General features: G+C 40.4%; 1 protein-coding gene across 2 annotated transcripts; it reads right to left on the bottom strand.

Annotated features, from left to right (window-relative positions):
- Positions 1–3342: 3342 nt before the first annotated feature.
- LOC138595810 (clathrin interactor 1-like) lies at positions 3343–15072 on the bottom strand. Of its 2 annotated transcripts, XM_069667255.1 has the most exons (12): positions 14835–15072; positions 11595–11699; positions 11255–11351; positions 10457–10565; positions 10096–10293; positions 9805–9973; positions 8297–8513; positions 8112–8193; positions 7887–7964; positions 7072–7394; positions 6675–6858; positions 3343–5378 (listed from the first exon to the last, which is right to left on the bottom strand). In XM_069667255.1, exons 1-12 carry the CDS (start codon positions 14873–14875, stop codon positions 4981–4983), a joined length of 2001 nt encoding a protein of 666 aa, XP_069523356.1. In that variant the 5' UTR covers positions 14876–15072; the 3' UTR covers positions 3343–4980. The 2 variants fall into 2 exon arrangements, with proteins under 2 accessions (XP_069523356.1, XP_069523364.1); XM_069667263.1 differs by lacking the exon at positions 7887–7964.
- Positions 15073–15392: the final 320 nt, after the last annotated feature.

The following is a 15392-nucleotide window of genomic DNA, read 5'->3' as shown; positions in this document are numbered from 1 at the left end:
AAAGACAAACAAATTAGTGTTTTTTCATCCGTTTGTCGTAGCATAGGCAGAGGCAACAGGAGTACAGTAAATTGTTCTAAGACAGACAACTACTACTGTAAAGTGGGGATACATTAGAAATGTACATCAGGTAACTATATGTATTTTTCACACTTGCTGGTGGGAGAATGAAACCATACACAAGTATAACGTGAATATACTCACAGCTAAAACCATGTGAAGTGTTTGTTACTCTCATTGTGTGCACTATATCTGATGACAACAAAAAACATTTGGTTTGTAATCTTCATAGCACACTTCAAATTATGCAATCCAGAGACGGTCAGATTATATTATATATTTTTATTAATTATTAATTTATTAATTATAAATGTATGATAAAATCAAACCAACAGGTACAGTCACAAAGGATTTTATTATATTGACAATATAATCCAAAGTAGATAAAATATATCATATCAGCTAAATATCACATCCAGAGTTTCCTTGTATGTGCTGAATGTCTCCTAGACCAGTCCAACAACATCGACATTATCCTCACATTGACATTCCACTTGGTTGTTGGCTGAAAGCTGCAGACTAGTGACCATGTAAGGCTGCCCAAGGCTCTCTGATGTTGTCATAGAGCTGATCATATCTTCATGACGAACATCATCTGTATGATGCTCCTGCTGCATGATTCTGCTGGCATCAGTTGCCAGATTGCTCTCGTCCGTCTGTGGGTGACTGTTGTGGTAATTTTCCACTTCCTTCTCTGAGCTGCAGACATTTGGGTATCTGTTGAAAATAAATATAAATATAAAAACAAAGAATCTAAATAAGGAAGTGCTCAATTAAACGTGTCAAAGCAAAGATTGTTAAAACATGAATTTTGGGAATTCTATCACCCTCTTTAGGAAACTTGGCTAACCTAAAATATTTCACTAACCGTGCACACTGAATCTGGGCACTGGAGTAGAGGCCTGTTGGAATGTACTGATATAAAAACGGGCAGTGATAGTAGCCAACTGTGTATGGCATTATGGGTGGACATGCGTTCATGCTGGTGCCTTGAAAATCAGACTGAGGCGGAGGAATCGTCTGTGATGCAAAGGAGGAGACGTTCTGCCCTGCTACCTGCCCTGAAGACCAACAATTTCTGCTTCTCTTTTTCTGGGGGTGAAACACATAATCTGAAATGATGTGAGAAAGCAGAGAGCCAAGTCAAAGTCAGAGGTTCATCATCCATACCAGAACGGATACCTGACGCACATGAAACAGCAATAACCTTGTAGTAAATTGCCTTTATCCTCTAGTCACTATCAGCTGTGTATGTATCCATACCAGGGATTATTTGCTTGTGCATGTGTTTCAGTTTTTCAGCCGTTTCAAAATACGGTCTCTTCTGTTCCTCGCTGAGCTTGGACCACTCATGGCCAAGCTGAGTACAGGTGTATGTCATGCTGGCTCATGGATTTTGCTCTCTCAGGGCAAACCGCTGGAAGTGACACCACACCAGAAAGGCATTCATCGGCCTCTTGATGTGTCCATTTGTGTCTTGGCAGGACTGCAACAACAACAGATCTAAAGGAGAGGTGAGGGGACTGAATAGTTTACTTGCAGTTGTAGAAAAAAACATTTTTGTGTAACATGATTGATCATTTGAATAAAGATTCCCTTATAAATCTGTAGGAAAAATACATATGGATATAGTATATGTCAAATTCTGCTGATATTTTCATTATTTTCAATTTTGTTTTGTTTGAGATCATTTTGGAGTACTGTATGTATGTATGTGAATTGAAGCTCACGTAATGTAGCTGATTGCTAGTCACATATTCAAGTAAAGACAATTTCCAAGTAATAGGAAATAATAGGTGTTACAAAGTTAGAAGTAGACATTGACATTAAGAGACACTATGTCAAGAAAGAAGTATTTTTTTTATCGTATCTTTAAATGTTGATATACCTTTTCAGAATGATGACCAAAATTTCACGATTCCATCCCATTAAATCCAACATTACACGTGCTACCTTGTGGTCTGACGTTAATAAATCAGAAATGTGTCTTACTGTTTTAGTACCTTTCATTTTTCCTATGAAAAGTCAGAATTTTCATTTAGCAATTTGACTTAATGTCTCAGAATTCTAATACTATCTGTAATGTATGACTTTAATGTTTAGCTGTAGCCTAACTTAAAATTTCAGAATTGTGATTTTATATGTATACATTTGACTAAGTAATTCATTTACCTAAAATAATATAGTTTTAAGATAAATTCACAAATAAACCCTCATTATTTAAACTATTTTTTAGTGTCATTCCCAACAAAAAAATAATTATGACTCCTTACAAGACAGCTAACACAACGGCCCTATTGGGATACTGTACCTTCCTCGGTTGCCGATATAGTAAAAGTGGTGTTCGGATTAACGGGATCACTGCAGAGTCTGGGTGAGGTTGGGGTGAAACGGGCTTCGTCTCGGTTCAGCGTCTCTCTACATGATGATGCCTGCGGTGAATCCAGCCTCTCGTTGATCTGGAGCGGGACAATTTGTTCACCGGCTGCACCCACCTGCTGTGAGCCTGAAGCGAAAGTTTTTATCTGGACACAGTCCCCGCCAGCAGAACTGCTTTGCACCCCCGCTGACACACCCTGACAATGTGGTGGTTGGTTAAAAAAAGTTGATATGGATGGTAACTGTCTGTCTCTACTCTGATAACTTTCACCAACCGAGGTCAGGTACTTTTCCCGAGTCTTAGGTCCATTTCCGGTCCTGTCCAACGGTTGAATTTGTTCTGCGCCCAGGTAATGAAATAACTGAGGGAAAGCCGTATTTAGGTCCTGGCCCTGAAGTCTACTTGGCGGACATGGTTTTAGTATCCGCATTTCAGTAAGGCCTTCCATCGACATGCCTATTTCTGGTAAGTTTGAGGTCAGTTAACGTTGTCTCAATGTCAATCCTTTATCTGAATTGCAATTAATGAAAAATAGTCATTGCCTAGGCAACGTGAATGTGATTGGACGTTAAACGTTCAAACGCTAATAGAAGGGTCTGAACGTTCCAGCTAGCTGTTAGCTATTTGTTCAGCAAAATGTGGTTTTATTACACAAAGCGATATTTAAGACTTTTGCTGCTAGGAATGACACTGGTAGGAAATAATTAAAAAAACGTAATTATAGTGAGCTTATTTTTCCCCCCCTTATTTCTGTGCTCGTGCACAAAATATGCTTAAACCTCCAAATTCCCAGAAAAACACATGATTACGAATTCATTATGCTCAATCACAATGGGCCTTTTCAGCATAAAATCTTTCGCAAATATCAGCAGGGTCGTGAGGAAAGGAAACAGAGTCATAAATGTTATAATTTAATTTAATGTTGAATGAAGTACAGAAAATATAGCGTAAAATCAAATAAAACGAGCTGTACCAAAAAAAAAACCCAACATGATTCCCGTCAATTGAATTATGTTATAACTAACTCTCTGCCATATTAACAGACCTTGCAGGTAAAGTAATATAATAATAAACTAATAGCTATGGAATCATCCTTCTAAGAGTAACAAAATAAAGATTTGGTCATTTGGAGTCCAGCGCCTCAGAAAATGACAAGAGGCTCTGCTTAGCTGTGTTTGCACATCAAACAGAGAAAACTATACCCACACACAATGTCACACACACTCTTTCACTCTTCCTCACACACACTTCACTCCAGACCCCCGAAAATACCTTTAGATTGGTCTCAGCTAACCATTTAAATTATTTATTTAAACTCAGCAACTGAAAAATCATCCAATTTATCTAATCCACATCAAATGTAAATTTAATTTTTTAGTACATTTGCTTGGCAAAGAGAGGGAGAGCAATATTTGAGTGTAGATGGTGGCCATCTTTTGCCCCCGTTTCCACAGCCACTTGGAAAATACTCTTTAAAAAAACATGAATCTGAAGTATCCTACAACAGCTTGTCTGAAGAGACATAATTACAGGGTGGGGCATAAAAGAGAAATATCAGTAAATAGTACTCTTAATAAAATACTAAATGACCCTTTCAGCAGGCATGAATCTGAGAGATTGGAAAATGGTTAAGTAGACTATAAATATCACTTTAAACAGTAACTGATTATTCAAATATAAAGAGCCCAACAGCATATTAAGGACCTTTGTTATAAGTAGATCAAGGCGTTACTCAAATTGTCTTTTAAACGTCAACAAATTGAGTTACTGAGAACTTCTACAAACCTGATAAAAAGAGAGGCGAGACAAAGAAAGAAAGGTTGTAATATGCAATTTCTTTTAACACTGATATGGCTCAAGAAGAAGTCTTCTCTTTCAGCGCATACTCCCATCCTGCCCTCTGCTGGAGGACCTAAGTATGGATTCAGTGCCCTCCAGAGACTGTAACTGGCATACTGTTAGAACGAGGAGTGAGAAAAAGTAAAGAGCCACCCCCTGGCAATAATATCAGAGATTAAATTCTGTGATTACATTTGGTAGAAATCATATAAAACATGATATCTCCGGCTACAATGAGGAATTAAGGCAGAGATGCCGTTTTCATTTTGAGTCCACCTTACTGACGAGGCTTTTAAATGTGCAGTTAGAGAAAACCTTCAGCTCTGTGACTTTATTGTAATGAAGGGGAATTATACTGCTGTTTATGGATAAATAGGTTAAGATCCTTTCCTCATAAGAAAGTAATGATTAGAGGTTGTAGTTTAACACATTCCCTGCTTTTGGGGTGTCCCCTGTGCGACTCATGTCACACATCAAATAACCGCTGGGTGAGGGGCACCAGTGGGTGCTCTGCCCTGCCTCCGTGTTCACGTGAACAGACTGGGATGGCGAATGATCACTGGAGCCAGCTCGCCAAAGAGTGGAAGCGGAGACAGATACATGCAAAGTTGTCTTTCAAGTAAGCAGTCCTTCTGTGGTTCAAACTCTCATAATGTCAGACATGCACACGCACACTCACAGTCACACATATTTGCTCTCCTTCATTTCCCAAAACTGCCAAAGTTAGCAAAGGCATCTTGTTTGGGTGGGACTACAGCTGGGGTGATGGAGTGTGCTAGGCCAATCCCTACTCCTGGCACTCCCATGCCAGTCATACCACCCATCATCACTGGGGCAGCCATGCCCATATTCATGCTCATGTTCATTCCCATCATGCCTTGGTTAACAGGAATTCCCCCCATCCCTGTGGTCATTGAAGAAGGCATACTTGCTGCCAAGGAAGCAGGCATGCCTGTTGCCATGGATGCAGGCATGCCCATCGTCATGGCATTGCTGGCCATAAGGGCATTAGCTTGTGGCCTGATGGGTGTCACATGGGGCGGGGAGCTGAGGTTCAGTCCTCCAAAGTTCTGGGCCAACAGGTTGACAGGAGGCACGCCTGCAAAGACACATAGGGGGAGCAGGGAGTTAATCTACAACTGTTTTACCAGTTGGGTTATAAAGCCTAAAACTGAGTGATAGGTCGGAATTTTTGTTGGATAATCACACTGACTAGTGAAATTCAAGTACATTCAAATGTTTACTGACATTTAGCTGTCCCACCAAATAGCTTTGGGATTTTATTAATTCTAATTCCTGTCGTGTTGTGATTCAGCATGAACCTGTTAATGCAGGGGTTTATGGAGATAGTATGAGAGTGTCAGACAGTAAGACCTCTGTAGACTTCCTTAAGACTCCTGAGTTTAACTCTGAATTTCACGGCAATGTACTCATCATGGTGTAAAAGATAGCAATAAAAACCAGCAGGAATAATATCCATGAATTTACTGACATTTACATTTGATCAGATTTTTGTCAGTACTAACCAGCTGTATATAACAATAGTTCTACTAATGAAATTAATTAATCATTTTAAATGATCAAGACCTATTTAAGCAGCAGACAATTTAGTTTTTTTTGCCACGCGTTGACATCATTCAGTTAAAAAACTAAGCAATAAATCTTTCAGTGCATGCTACATTGGTCAAAAGAGCTGTGGGAGCAGTGCCGACATGATCAAGAATGCTTTGCTCACGAGCAGTGACAGCCTCTGCCTTGCTCCTCTGTATTTCTTTGGCGGTATCCTCAGCTTGAATAAATACAACTTTATTTACGGTCAGACAAAACACTGTGAAATTGATCCTTGTTCATAAAAACCTCTGCACTCATATTTAGGAGGCCACTGTTTGTGTAGTTTTGTAACAGGTTTGCAATACAAGTAAAGGCAGATAGAGGAGATACCTATTGCAAGCTGAAAGAACCCGTAGATACCCTGGGCCACCAATTAAGTAATTTAAGAGTGATTGTGGCCCATCATTGTGATGTGGTTGCTAAATGGGGTTAATGTTTTTGATAGTTAAATGCTATAAAATAGGTTATATCTCTTTATCGTTAACAAATCCAACTTATAATGACAGGTAATTATAGACTATGACATGATTTTTATGAATGAGAGTTTAAGGCACTGCCAACACGGCTTCTCAAACAGAAGAACTCAGCTGTCTCAGTCAATATAGCAGCACTGAGGAATGTATAGCTTCAATGGAATACATTTACCATCAGCATCGTTAATCAAAAGCTCCCATTAATAACTTTCAATTACGTATTTTTAGGAAACAAAAACAGCTTTTTAAGAGATGAAAAATTAGGATTTTTGTTTTCTATTTCCCAACATGCACTGCATGAAAAGCGATACCTTGTTGCTGGATAATGTTGTTGAGTGTGGGTGGTGTCTTAGTGGGGTTGAGGCCTGCTGATAGGAAGTCTAGGCTGATGTTGACGGAGGGGTCGGACCAGGTTGACCCCAACGATCCCTGACCTCCAACTCCAATCTTCTGCTGTTGTCCTAAGGACTGCTGAGATGTCATGCCCCCCAAGCTCTGAAATTATTAACAAATATTTAACACAGACAATATTCATACATAAATCATACACATAGGATTAATGAAAATAGGAGCAATTTCTGAGTAAATTGGCAGCAATAAAGTGTCTGACACCATCTTTCACATTTTTATTGCATTTTTACTTCATACTATAGATCAGTCGTAGTACATTCTTTCTTCAGGTCTTCGTTTGATGTTTACAGTACCTACCTGTTGAGAGCGAGAAAGGGGCATGGTGGGCATAGCAACAGATGCTCCTGGTGTCGTCCCTCCCAGAGAGAAAGTCATGCTCTGAGAGGCACTCAGTGTTGTGTGTTGATTGGTTAGCTGATGGTTAACTCCGCCCATTAGGTCAAAGAGCTCAGCAGAAGGTGGTATGGGGGTGGGATTAGAGGCCGTTGCTGTGGGCGACTGAACGCTTCCAAATAGGTCAGTGACGGGCTGGGAGGGACCAGAGCTGGACGAGGCTGGCTGATTGGTTGAGAAAGCATTCCAGTCTCCAAACTCTCCATTTCCATTGGATGATGAAGCAACTGGCCGCAAGACAGCAGTGATATGTTTAGTTGTGGTTGTAACATACATCTTGGAGTTAGACAGAAACTGCCCCATTCCTTCACTGTGTCCTAAATTAGTTTTTCATCACCTCATCTGAACTTCTAAGAGAGTAAGTCAAGTGTGCTTTCACATCCAACCGGTACACTTCCAGTTATTAAATCAGTCTGCTGATCATGAACTGTGTAGGAAGCGATCTTATATTCAATCTGTATAGTGATGTATTCATTCATGTACATTATTTGGTAGCCATGCATGTCAGCAGGGGTTTTCCTTAATTGAACTTTAATTTGAATCCCCTTATGGATTCTGGTGATGCATTGATGATGCAAGAATATCTCATTTATTTCTATTAAAGAGTTAAGGAAGTTGTAAGTTTTTCCCTTTGTTCAGACCTAATGAACAAAACTACAGGTGTTAAGGCATCCTAAGAAAACTACAGGAGGAGCTGAGAGCGGGAAAAACAATTTTACCAGTGGCGGTTGGGAGGCTGGCAGACGCTGCAGGAGAGGAGAAGTCAGCAAAGCCACCAATGAGGTCCGAACCACCACCTGGATGGAAGGACACACATATACTCTTAGAAAAATCCAAGGACTAAGAGCTGACATCATTTTTAAATCACAAACCCACATTTTAAAAACAACATTCATGGCCTGCATTTCTTCTTTATCTTTCTGTTTATAAAAGTTTTTTGTTACCTGTTGCAGTGCTCTGATTGGACGAAGGGTCGATGACTAGCAGGTCAGCTAGGCCGCTACTTGAGGATTGTCTAACCGAAGACTAAAGACAGAGGTAGAAAGACCCGCTGATTTAACACACACTATTGAACATGTACATTTTCTCACTTCTGGAAAAGCATGAGTTGTGATGTCTGAGTGCGTACCTTCTCTTCTGGGCTCTTGTCTCCAGTATAGTGGGCCGCAGCACCCAGGTCCAGAGTCTTGCTGCTTGATGCTCCACTGCGTTTCCGTGTGGTGGTGGTTGTGGTTTCTGTTGCTTGTGTGATCTGGATGCTCTTTGTTGTGACGGTTTCTTCCTCATCTTTGAACTCAAGCGTTTCCTGCCTCCCGTTTCTCGATACTCTGTCCTCCTCATTGTCACTATAGCAACAACACGAAGGATTCATTAGTAGAAGCATTCAAGAGATTTTGCTATGGACCCTTTTATTGCATTGTAGTTATTGTATGCCTGTGTGGGTTTGGTTGTGTAATGGCTACTCCTAGACAGAATTTTGTAAAGATTTTACACATGACAATAGTCTGGTTTGCATAAATGTGTTTTAAAGAGTGAAAGTATTAATCTCCAAGATTTTCATTTAAATGAATGTCTGTTAAGTCACCATCTATTGCCGAATGAGGTAACACAATGGTGACTGAGACTATGGCCCACTGATGAAAGCCTTTGCATTTGCAGTATATAGTATTATCATGTTCTTGGTGTCTGGTGTGACATTGGTGGAAAAAAATCACAAGTAGTGACCAGTTAGTGACACGTTTTCATCACCCTCCATCACCCGGCAGTGGTTGGTCTGCCAGAGAGGGTAGGCGGAGCTAAGCGGCTGCTTTTCCGCTCTCTACAAGTGTTGCGAGTAAACAGTAATCTACTATGGCTGAACAAACAAAGAAAAGATCGATGACTACAGATACAACTTCAAAAATAAGTAAAAATCCAAAGAAAAAGAAACAAATTGGACGCTCAGATGAAGGCAAACTGTCTAAAAAGGAAAGTGACTGTCAGCATGGAAAATCAAGAGTTACAACCGTGACATAAGGAGCCAACTGTGGACGTCACACATGCAACAGTGTCTGGATATCTGGGAAGTTTGCTCCTGCAATTACCGTTTATTGGCATAGGTACCGCCAAAGAGAACGAAACTGAAATCTTCGAGATTAGCACTTAAAGTATGATATTAAAAAGAAAAGAAAAGATTCATGGAAGTGGCAAAAAAATGTAAAGACATTTTGGCCTTTGCCTCTATTAATAGGACAGTGGATAGAGTCGGATATATGGGAAGAAAGACTGTGGATGGAGTGCAGCAAAGGGCAATTTCAATGTTTTAAAGTCACCACCAATGAGGACAGGGACTATCTGATATGAAACAAGAGGCCAGCATTATTTTGGTGGCCGATCTTTAGGTAAACATTGTTTTATTTTACTTACTTAAAAGATTCTGAGTTTAAAAAGGCCTTTATTAAAAAGGAAGCACAGTAGTGACCATGATATCAACACTACTAATATAATAAAGGGAGGGTTCAGTGACTTTAACATGCATACTCAGGACATTTTAAAACAACCATTTGTTATAAGTAAAAGCGTAATTATGTCTGTATGTATGTGTGCACATGGACAATAACACGCTTATACACAATGTACATTTGTGTGTATGTTCACCTGAGTCTGTCGGGTGAGTCATCACGTTCCTTCTTTCTGAACTTGTTAAGTGTGTCGTCTATGGTGCTGCCTATCTTGTCACTGATCTCTCCGAGCTTCTCACTGAAGGGGAAGGCTCCTCTGCTCTTGTCCCAGTCCTCATCCCACTTGCTTCGATCCAACTCAGTAGCTGGGAGGAAAAAGACAATAGAACAGACATATACATGTAAATGAGCAGATGAAACTGATGTCATAAATAAACATTTCAATCCACATCTGTCCCAAGCAAAAAAAGAATAGAGAATAACTTACAGTTCTTAATGCTTCCTCCTCCTCCTCCTCCTCCACCTCCTCCACCTCCCATACTGTCAGAGGAGACTCCAATGTATTTATCTTTGTTCTTCTTGGCTTTCTTCCTCTCCTCTCTCAGTCTGTCATCGTCTTGAACGAACTCCACCATCTCCTTCACCTTCTGACGTACATTGATACCCTGATCCTTACCATTCTCATCTGGACAAACACAGAAGACGGGAGGTCACAATCAACTGGCCAACAATTAAATTTGACCTGTTTCCCAGAGAATAAACTCTATTTTTGCCACTTGCTGATCTCTCTAATAGTGTGTAATTTGCACATAATATACCTCAAATCTACTCTTTATTAAGCGACTCACCTATGAGGTGGTAGTTCTCTAGAGATCGCAGGTCATAGATGTGTTCTCTGGCACTGGTGACGACTCTTTCAGACCCATTCCTGATCAGATAGGCCAGCAGCAGTAAAGCCTTGCAGAAGGGGAAGCGAGATCATAGGAGACATCAAGACATAGTGCAAGTGATGTGATAAGAGTTAACTATGGATAGATGTAGACAGTGAGAAATCATCTCTCCTTAAAAACACATTCAAAATAAATTCTGCTTTTTCTCAACTGTTCAAGTTACATGTATGTTTTGCCCCTGCTAAGGTCCCCTCTCTAACTCAGCCTAGCTGTTCTCTATTAAATCAAAACACATTGTTCACTGGCTCTTGCATAATTTATAATCTCTGCAAATCAGTCTTATGTGATTATACTGGCAGGACTGTAGTTGAAATGTGCTGCTCCGATCTTTGCTCTACAGGACTGATGGAGGATTAAGCAACCATGAAACCATGTGTATAGAGCTAAACACACATCACAACACAGGGAACACCGGGGAAACAACCAACATATCTCCTGCCAGGCTGCTGATGAGTAGTTGACTTAAAACATACTGCTTCAAAAGTGATTTAGCCTACTTTATTCACAGCCGTCCCCGGAGCAGAGAGCAACACTCAGCTTACACACTGGAGTCACACTGTCCGGCCTCATGTTGTCTGGTGGCACGCTTTGTTTATTTCACCCTTCTTCTCTTTTTTTAGAGTTAGTTGTTTTTTTTTACTTGGTGGTCACTATGAGACGCGGTTTGTAAAGTGTACAGCCCGAGTGTAACCATACCTTGTAGACTCGTCTCCAGTTCTTCTTGTTGTCTTTCAGCATCCTGGTCCACAGCATGTTCATCACCTCTGGAAACTGCTCATACATAAAGGTTGATCTACACACACATACACACAGACCATCATAAATATTACAGTGCTGGGGAGACCAATCAAGTAAACCAAAGCTATATGAGGTCAAGAGGTCAGATACAGCGGAGAATTAGCACAGGCTTTCAAACTGAACATATTTCACCTTAATAAAACACCTTGTGTGCATTTGTGTGATGACAAACTACAGTTTATCTGCTGCCCTGGTAATAACCTGAATGCATTAACGTGACCACACAGTAAACACATACTTGGCTATTTCTCCCATCAGTTGTCCAGAGGGTCCCCAGGGGTCGTCATTGGTGGCCTCTCTCACCTTGGACTCGATCTCTGAGTAGTTCATCACCACATTGGTGCTGTCGACACAAACACAGATTTCTTTCCTTAATCTCAAATTACACATGTAAAAGTAAGACCCTGTTGCTGTTTGCTATGATTATTATCAGCCAGTCAGCCATACTGAAAATGTAGCAGAGGGTCATTATCATCTCTAACTTCTAGATAATTCTATTTCTAGTGTTGATATTCTACTACTACACTCACACTCTCTACCTCCTGGTACTCATTGCAAAGCCTCAATCATGAGGCACACACACTAACTATATCCATGATTATGTTAGACACACAATTAAGAAGGAGTAAGTCTATCATCATTGCACTACAGAGGACATACATGCATGTGAGTAAACATACACACTAGAGCATTATTTGTAAGAACATTTTCAGATGTCGAGGACACAAAGGTAAATTAGGCATTTCTTGCTTGAAAGTGAGGGGAACAGGGTGTCCTGTGTATATCCATCTGTGTGTGCGCACGTGTATCTGCACGGAAAGCAATGAGATAAATGCAGCCAAATTTCGCTATGAGCAATGTCTGCTTCCTGCCCTTTGTTTTTGTGGGCTCACCTGCTGCTGTGTTTGTTTTCCTGTGTGTTGCATCTGTTCGTGGGCATGGCTTACTCTAGAACCCACTTGCATAAAACGCATCCTCTGCTCACTTCATCTTTAAGATGCCTTTTCTCAAATTCCTGTCTCCTTAACTTTATTTCCTATCCTGATTCTTCTGATCTTAATACCTATCGTTGCTCCTCTGTTGTTCTGCAGTTCAGCTCTTTTCCTACGATTCCTCTCCGTCTCTTTCTCCTCGAGCTCTGCCATCCTCCCCGCAAAAGAAAAGTAAGGGGAATCTATACATTACATGAAGTGCCTGCCTTTGACTGTGTTATTGTCTGCACATAACGCCAACACAGTCAGTGAGGGCTCTATAATAGCGTGACTCTTAATCTGCAGTAAAAGCAAGGTCGCTGATGGCAGCTCTGTTGAGGTAGATCAATAATAGAGTGTATTCATCATGCCCAGCCAGGCACAACCAACAGTTGATGGGAGCTGGTGTCTATTACTTCATCTAAAGCTCTGTTAAGCTCTTCGTCTGTGCTACAATATATACTCAATCTGTCTTATCTCCCTTCTTGACTCTTTTCCCTCAACTTTTCTCTTATACTACTTTCGGTTATGTACTTATTCATTTTTCCTTATCACATATGTTATACAATTGGTCTTTAAAAGGCGTTACTACCTTATTATTTTTCTTACATTAGTATTTAAATTAAGTAATATTTAAAGTAAGTGTTGGACAGTATGAGTGCTTATACACCGCCCACACAGTATGTATTTAATAGAAGCCTGGATTTAACCTTGTTATCAAAATAGAAGTGCCTTCACAACCCACAGGGAGCTGAAACCTCCAACTATTAATTCCCCAACTTATTTACCAAAACACCATAAACGATCAAAGAAGTTGAAATATTCAAGGGAATATTAATAAATAATAAGTATGCTATGGTGGCTAGCTGGGATTTTCAAAGGTTGAATTTCTGGCTGCGCTTCTGTATTGGATTGTGTTAGATTTTACTGGTGTGCCTAATAAAGTGACAACGTAGTGTATTGTACAAAGCATAGACTTCATTTGGTTCACTATTATCATTGTAAACACAAATTGAAGTTTGGTTAAAAAACAAACAAACAAACAAAAGAAGAAAATCTGCTGCACTTAATAGTATTAAAGTTTTGTAAATAAAGCTGTGGTGTTTAAATGAAAATGAGGTACAAAGTAATTAGCCAATGAAACTACAAGAAAATAAAGTGAGTGTTTTAGAGGAGTAACTAAAAGTTGATGTATGACAGCAGATGCATCACTGACATACCATACATGGTCATTTTTTTCTTTATTCCGTGAACATTCCTTAGTATGAGGATGTCTAAAGGGATTATTAAAACATATTTTGTTAGTTTCTATTTTATGTTTAAAATTAACTTGAAGTACTTGTTCATGTTCATGTCCAAACCAAGTTAGCTGGCAACAAACATGATTCTGATCTTTCTAATTTAAATATGTTATTGTTTCTTTATGCACCATGATAAAACTTTATTTTGTAAGTCTTATTATAAACTGATTATGCTTTCCCTGCGACAAACCTATAAACCATAGTACATCAAAATCACTCATTAACAGTATTAAGTTATGTTTTCAAATGAAAGGCTCTATTTACTCTGCTGAGTTAACCCAGAATTAGTCTTATTGCGTCAATATATCCTTCAAATGTATCCTTTGAGGGTTTTACTTAGGAAAGTTTGTCCTATATCACAATATACATATTGAAGAATGCCATTATTCGCGCTCTTCCTCCTGGGTTACATTTAGATGACTATACACATAATATTGCACATATGTGGAAAAATGGGCACACATCGCAAAGACGCATGCGTTGTCTAGTGTTCAAACAAACATCACGATGAAGAAGGCTGCTACGCCAGCACTGGCTAATAAAATATGATGTGTTTGGCTAACAAGCTTTGTTGTCTAACTGACCGGGACCATGGGGGCATGGGCCTCGTTACAGAGTAGCTTCACTGTGAGATATATTAGTCGGTGGCTAATTGGGAGGAAATTCACCATCCACATAAAATTATCTTGCCATTGAGATGCCATCATCTCCTTGCTGCCTCGCTATGTTAAGGGAATGCATAGCGCAAGTAGTGGGTATTACCAGGGTAGGACAGGGCGTGATTCTGCAGCAGCAGTAACAGAAACAGCACACAGAGCCAACCTGAGCTTAGCGATGCTAGCGGTATTAGCTAACTGGTTAGCTTTCGTTCGGTATCGGAAATAACGGAATATTCACCATGTATTACTGTAATTTTCCTGTCTTTTGCGAACCAGTGCGCGAAAATGTTCAATAGATTATATAGTTGTAAAACACACAGTTCTATTTCTGCCACAAGGATGAAGATTGGCAGCTAGCCAGCTAGTCGGAGCTACCAGCTGAGGGGCTATCTCCGTGACGTCACGGCCCCTATCCTCTCCTCTGTCAGCGATAAAAGCTGCTGATGCTGCCCGGCTAAAGCCATCAAGCTCATGCTAGCCGGTTAGCATGGAAGCCACTTAGCGGTTTAGCTGGAGCCAACAGCTTCACCTGCGCCTCGGTACTCACGCTTTGTCCACCAGCTCTCTGACTTTCCACATATTCAGCATCTCCGCACGGAACTGCGGGCTCGCCGCCTCGGAACTGCGTCGCCCCCGTGTCTCTGCGCCCCACAAGACAGAGGTGGTATCAGGTTACCGACAACAATCCCCCCTACTCCTCGATAAGCTCCGGTAGTACAGCGTACAACGGTCGCTGCGGTTAACGGACCGGCCCCAGTTGCTACGGAAACGTCGTTCTTTGTCTACGTCACTGAAACGTCGAGATGTGTCCTCGCGCGCGGACTGAACGAGCAAAACTCTAAGCAAAATGACGCAGGAACAATTAGGCAATGATTATGATTCGATTGAATGTTTCTTAACTTGTTTAGAGGTTATTGTGTCTTGCTCAAGGACACCTCAGCATGGCGGATGTTTTGGAAATTAAGGACATCTGTCAAAGCAGCAGCTTTACTCAAAATAATTGTAAAGACACTGTAAAGATTGTAAACATTCTTTGTTATCATTTCCATGTTTTATAGTTGTCGACAAAGGCTGATTTCTTATAAGAGTTTTCAGCCTTATGGCG

This window comes from Semicossyphus pulcher, unplaced genomic scaffold (assembly GCF_022749685.1).
Source record: "Semicossyphus pulcher isolate SPU_LCO1_2020_fin unplaced genomic scaffold, fSemPul1.0.p SCAF_10, whole genome shotgun sequence".
NCBI classification, from domain to species: domain Eukaryota; kingdom Metazoa; phylum Chordata; class Actinopteri; order Labriformes; family Labridae; genus Semicossyphus; species Semicossyphus pulcher.
This window is presented reverse-complemented; position numbering and strand designations above follow the sequence as displayed.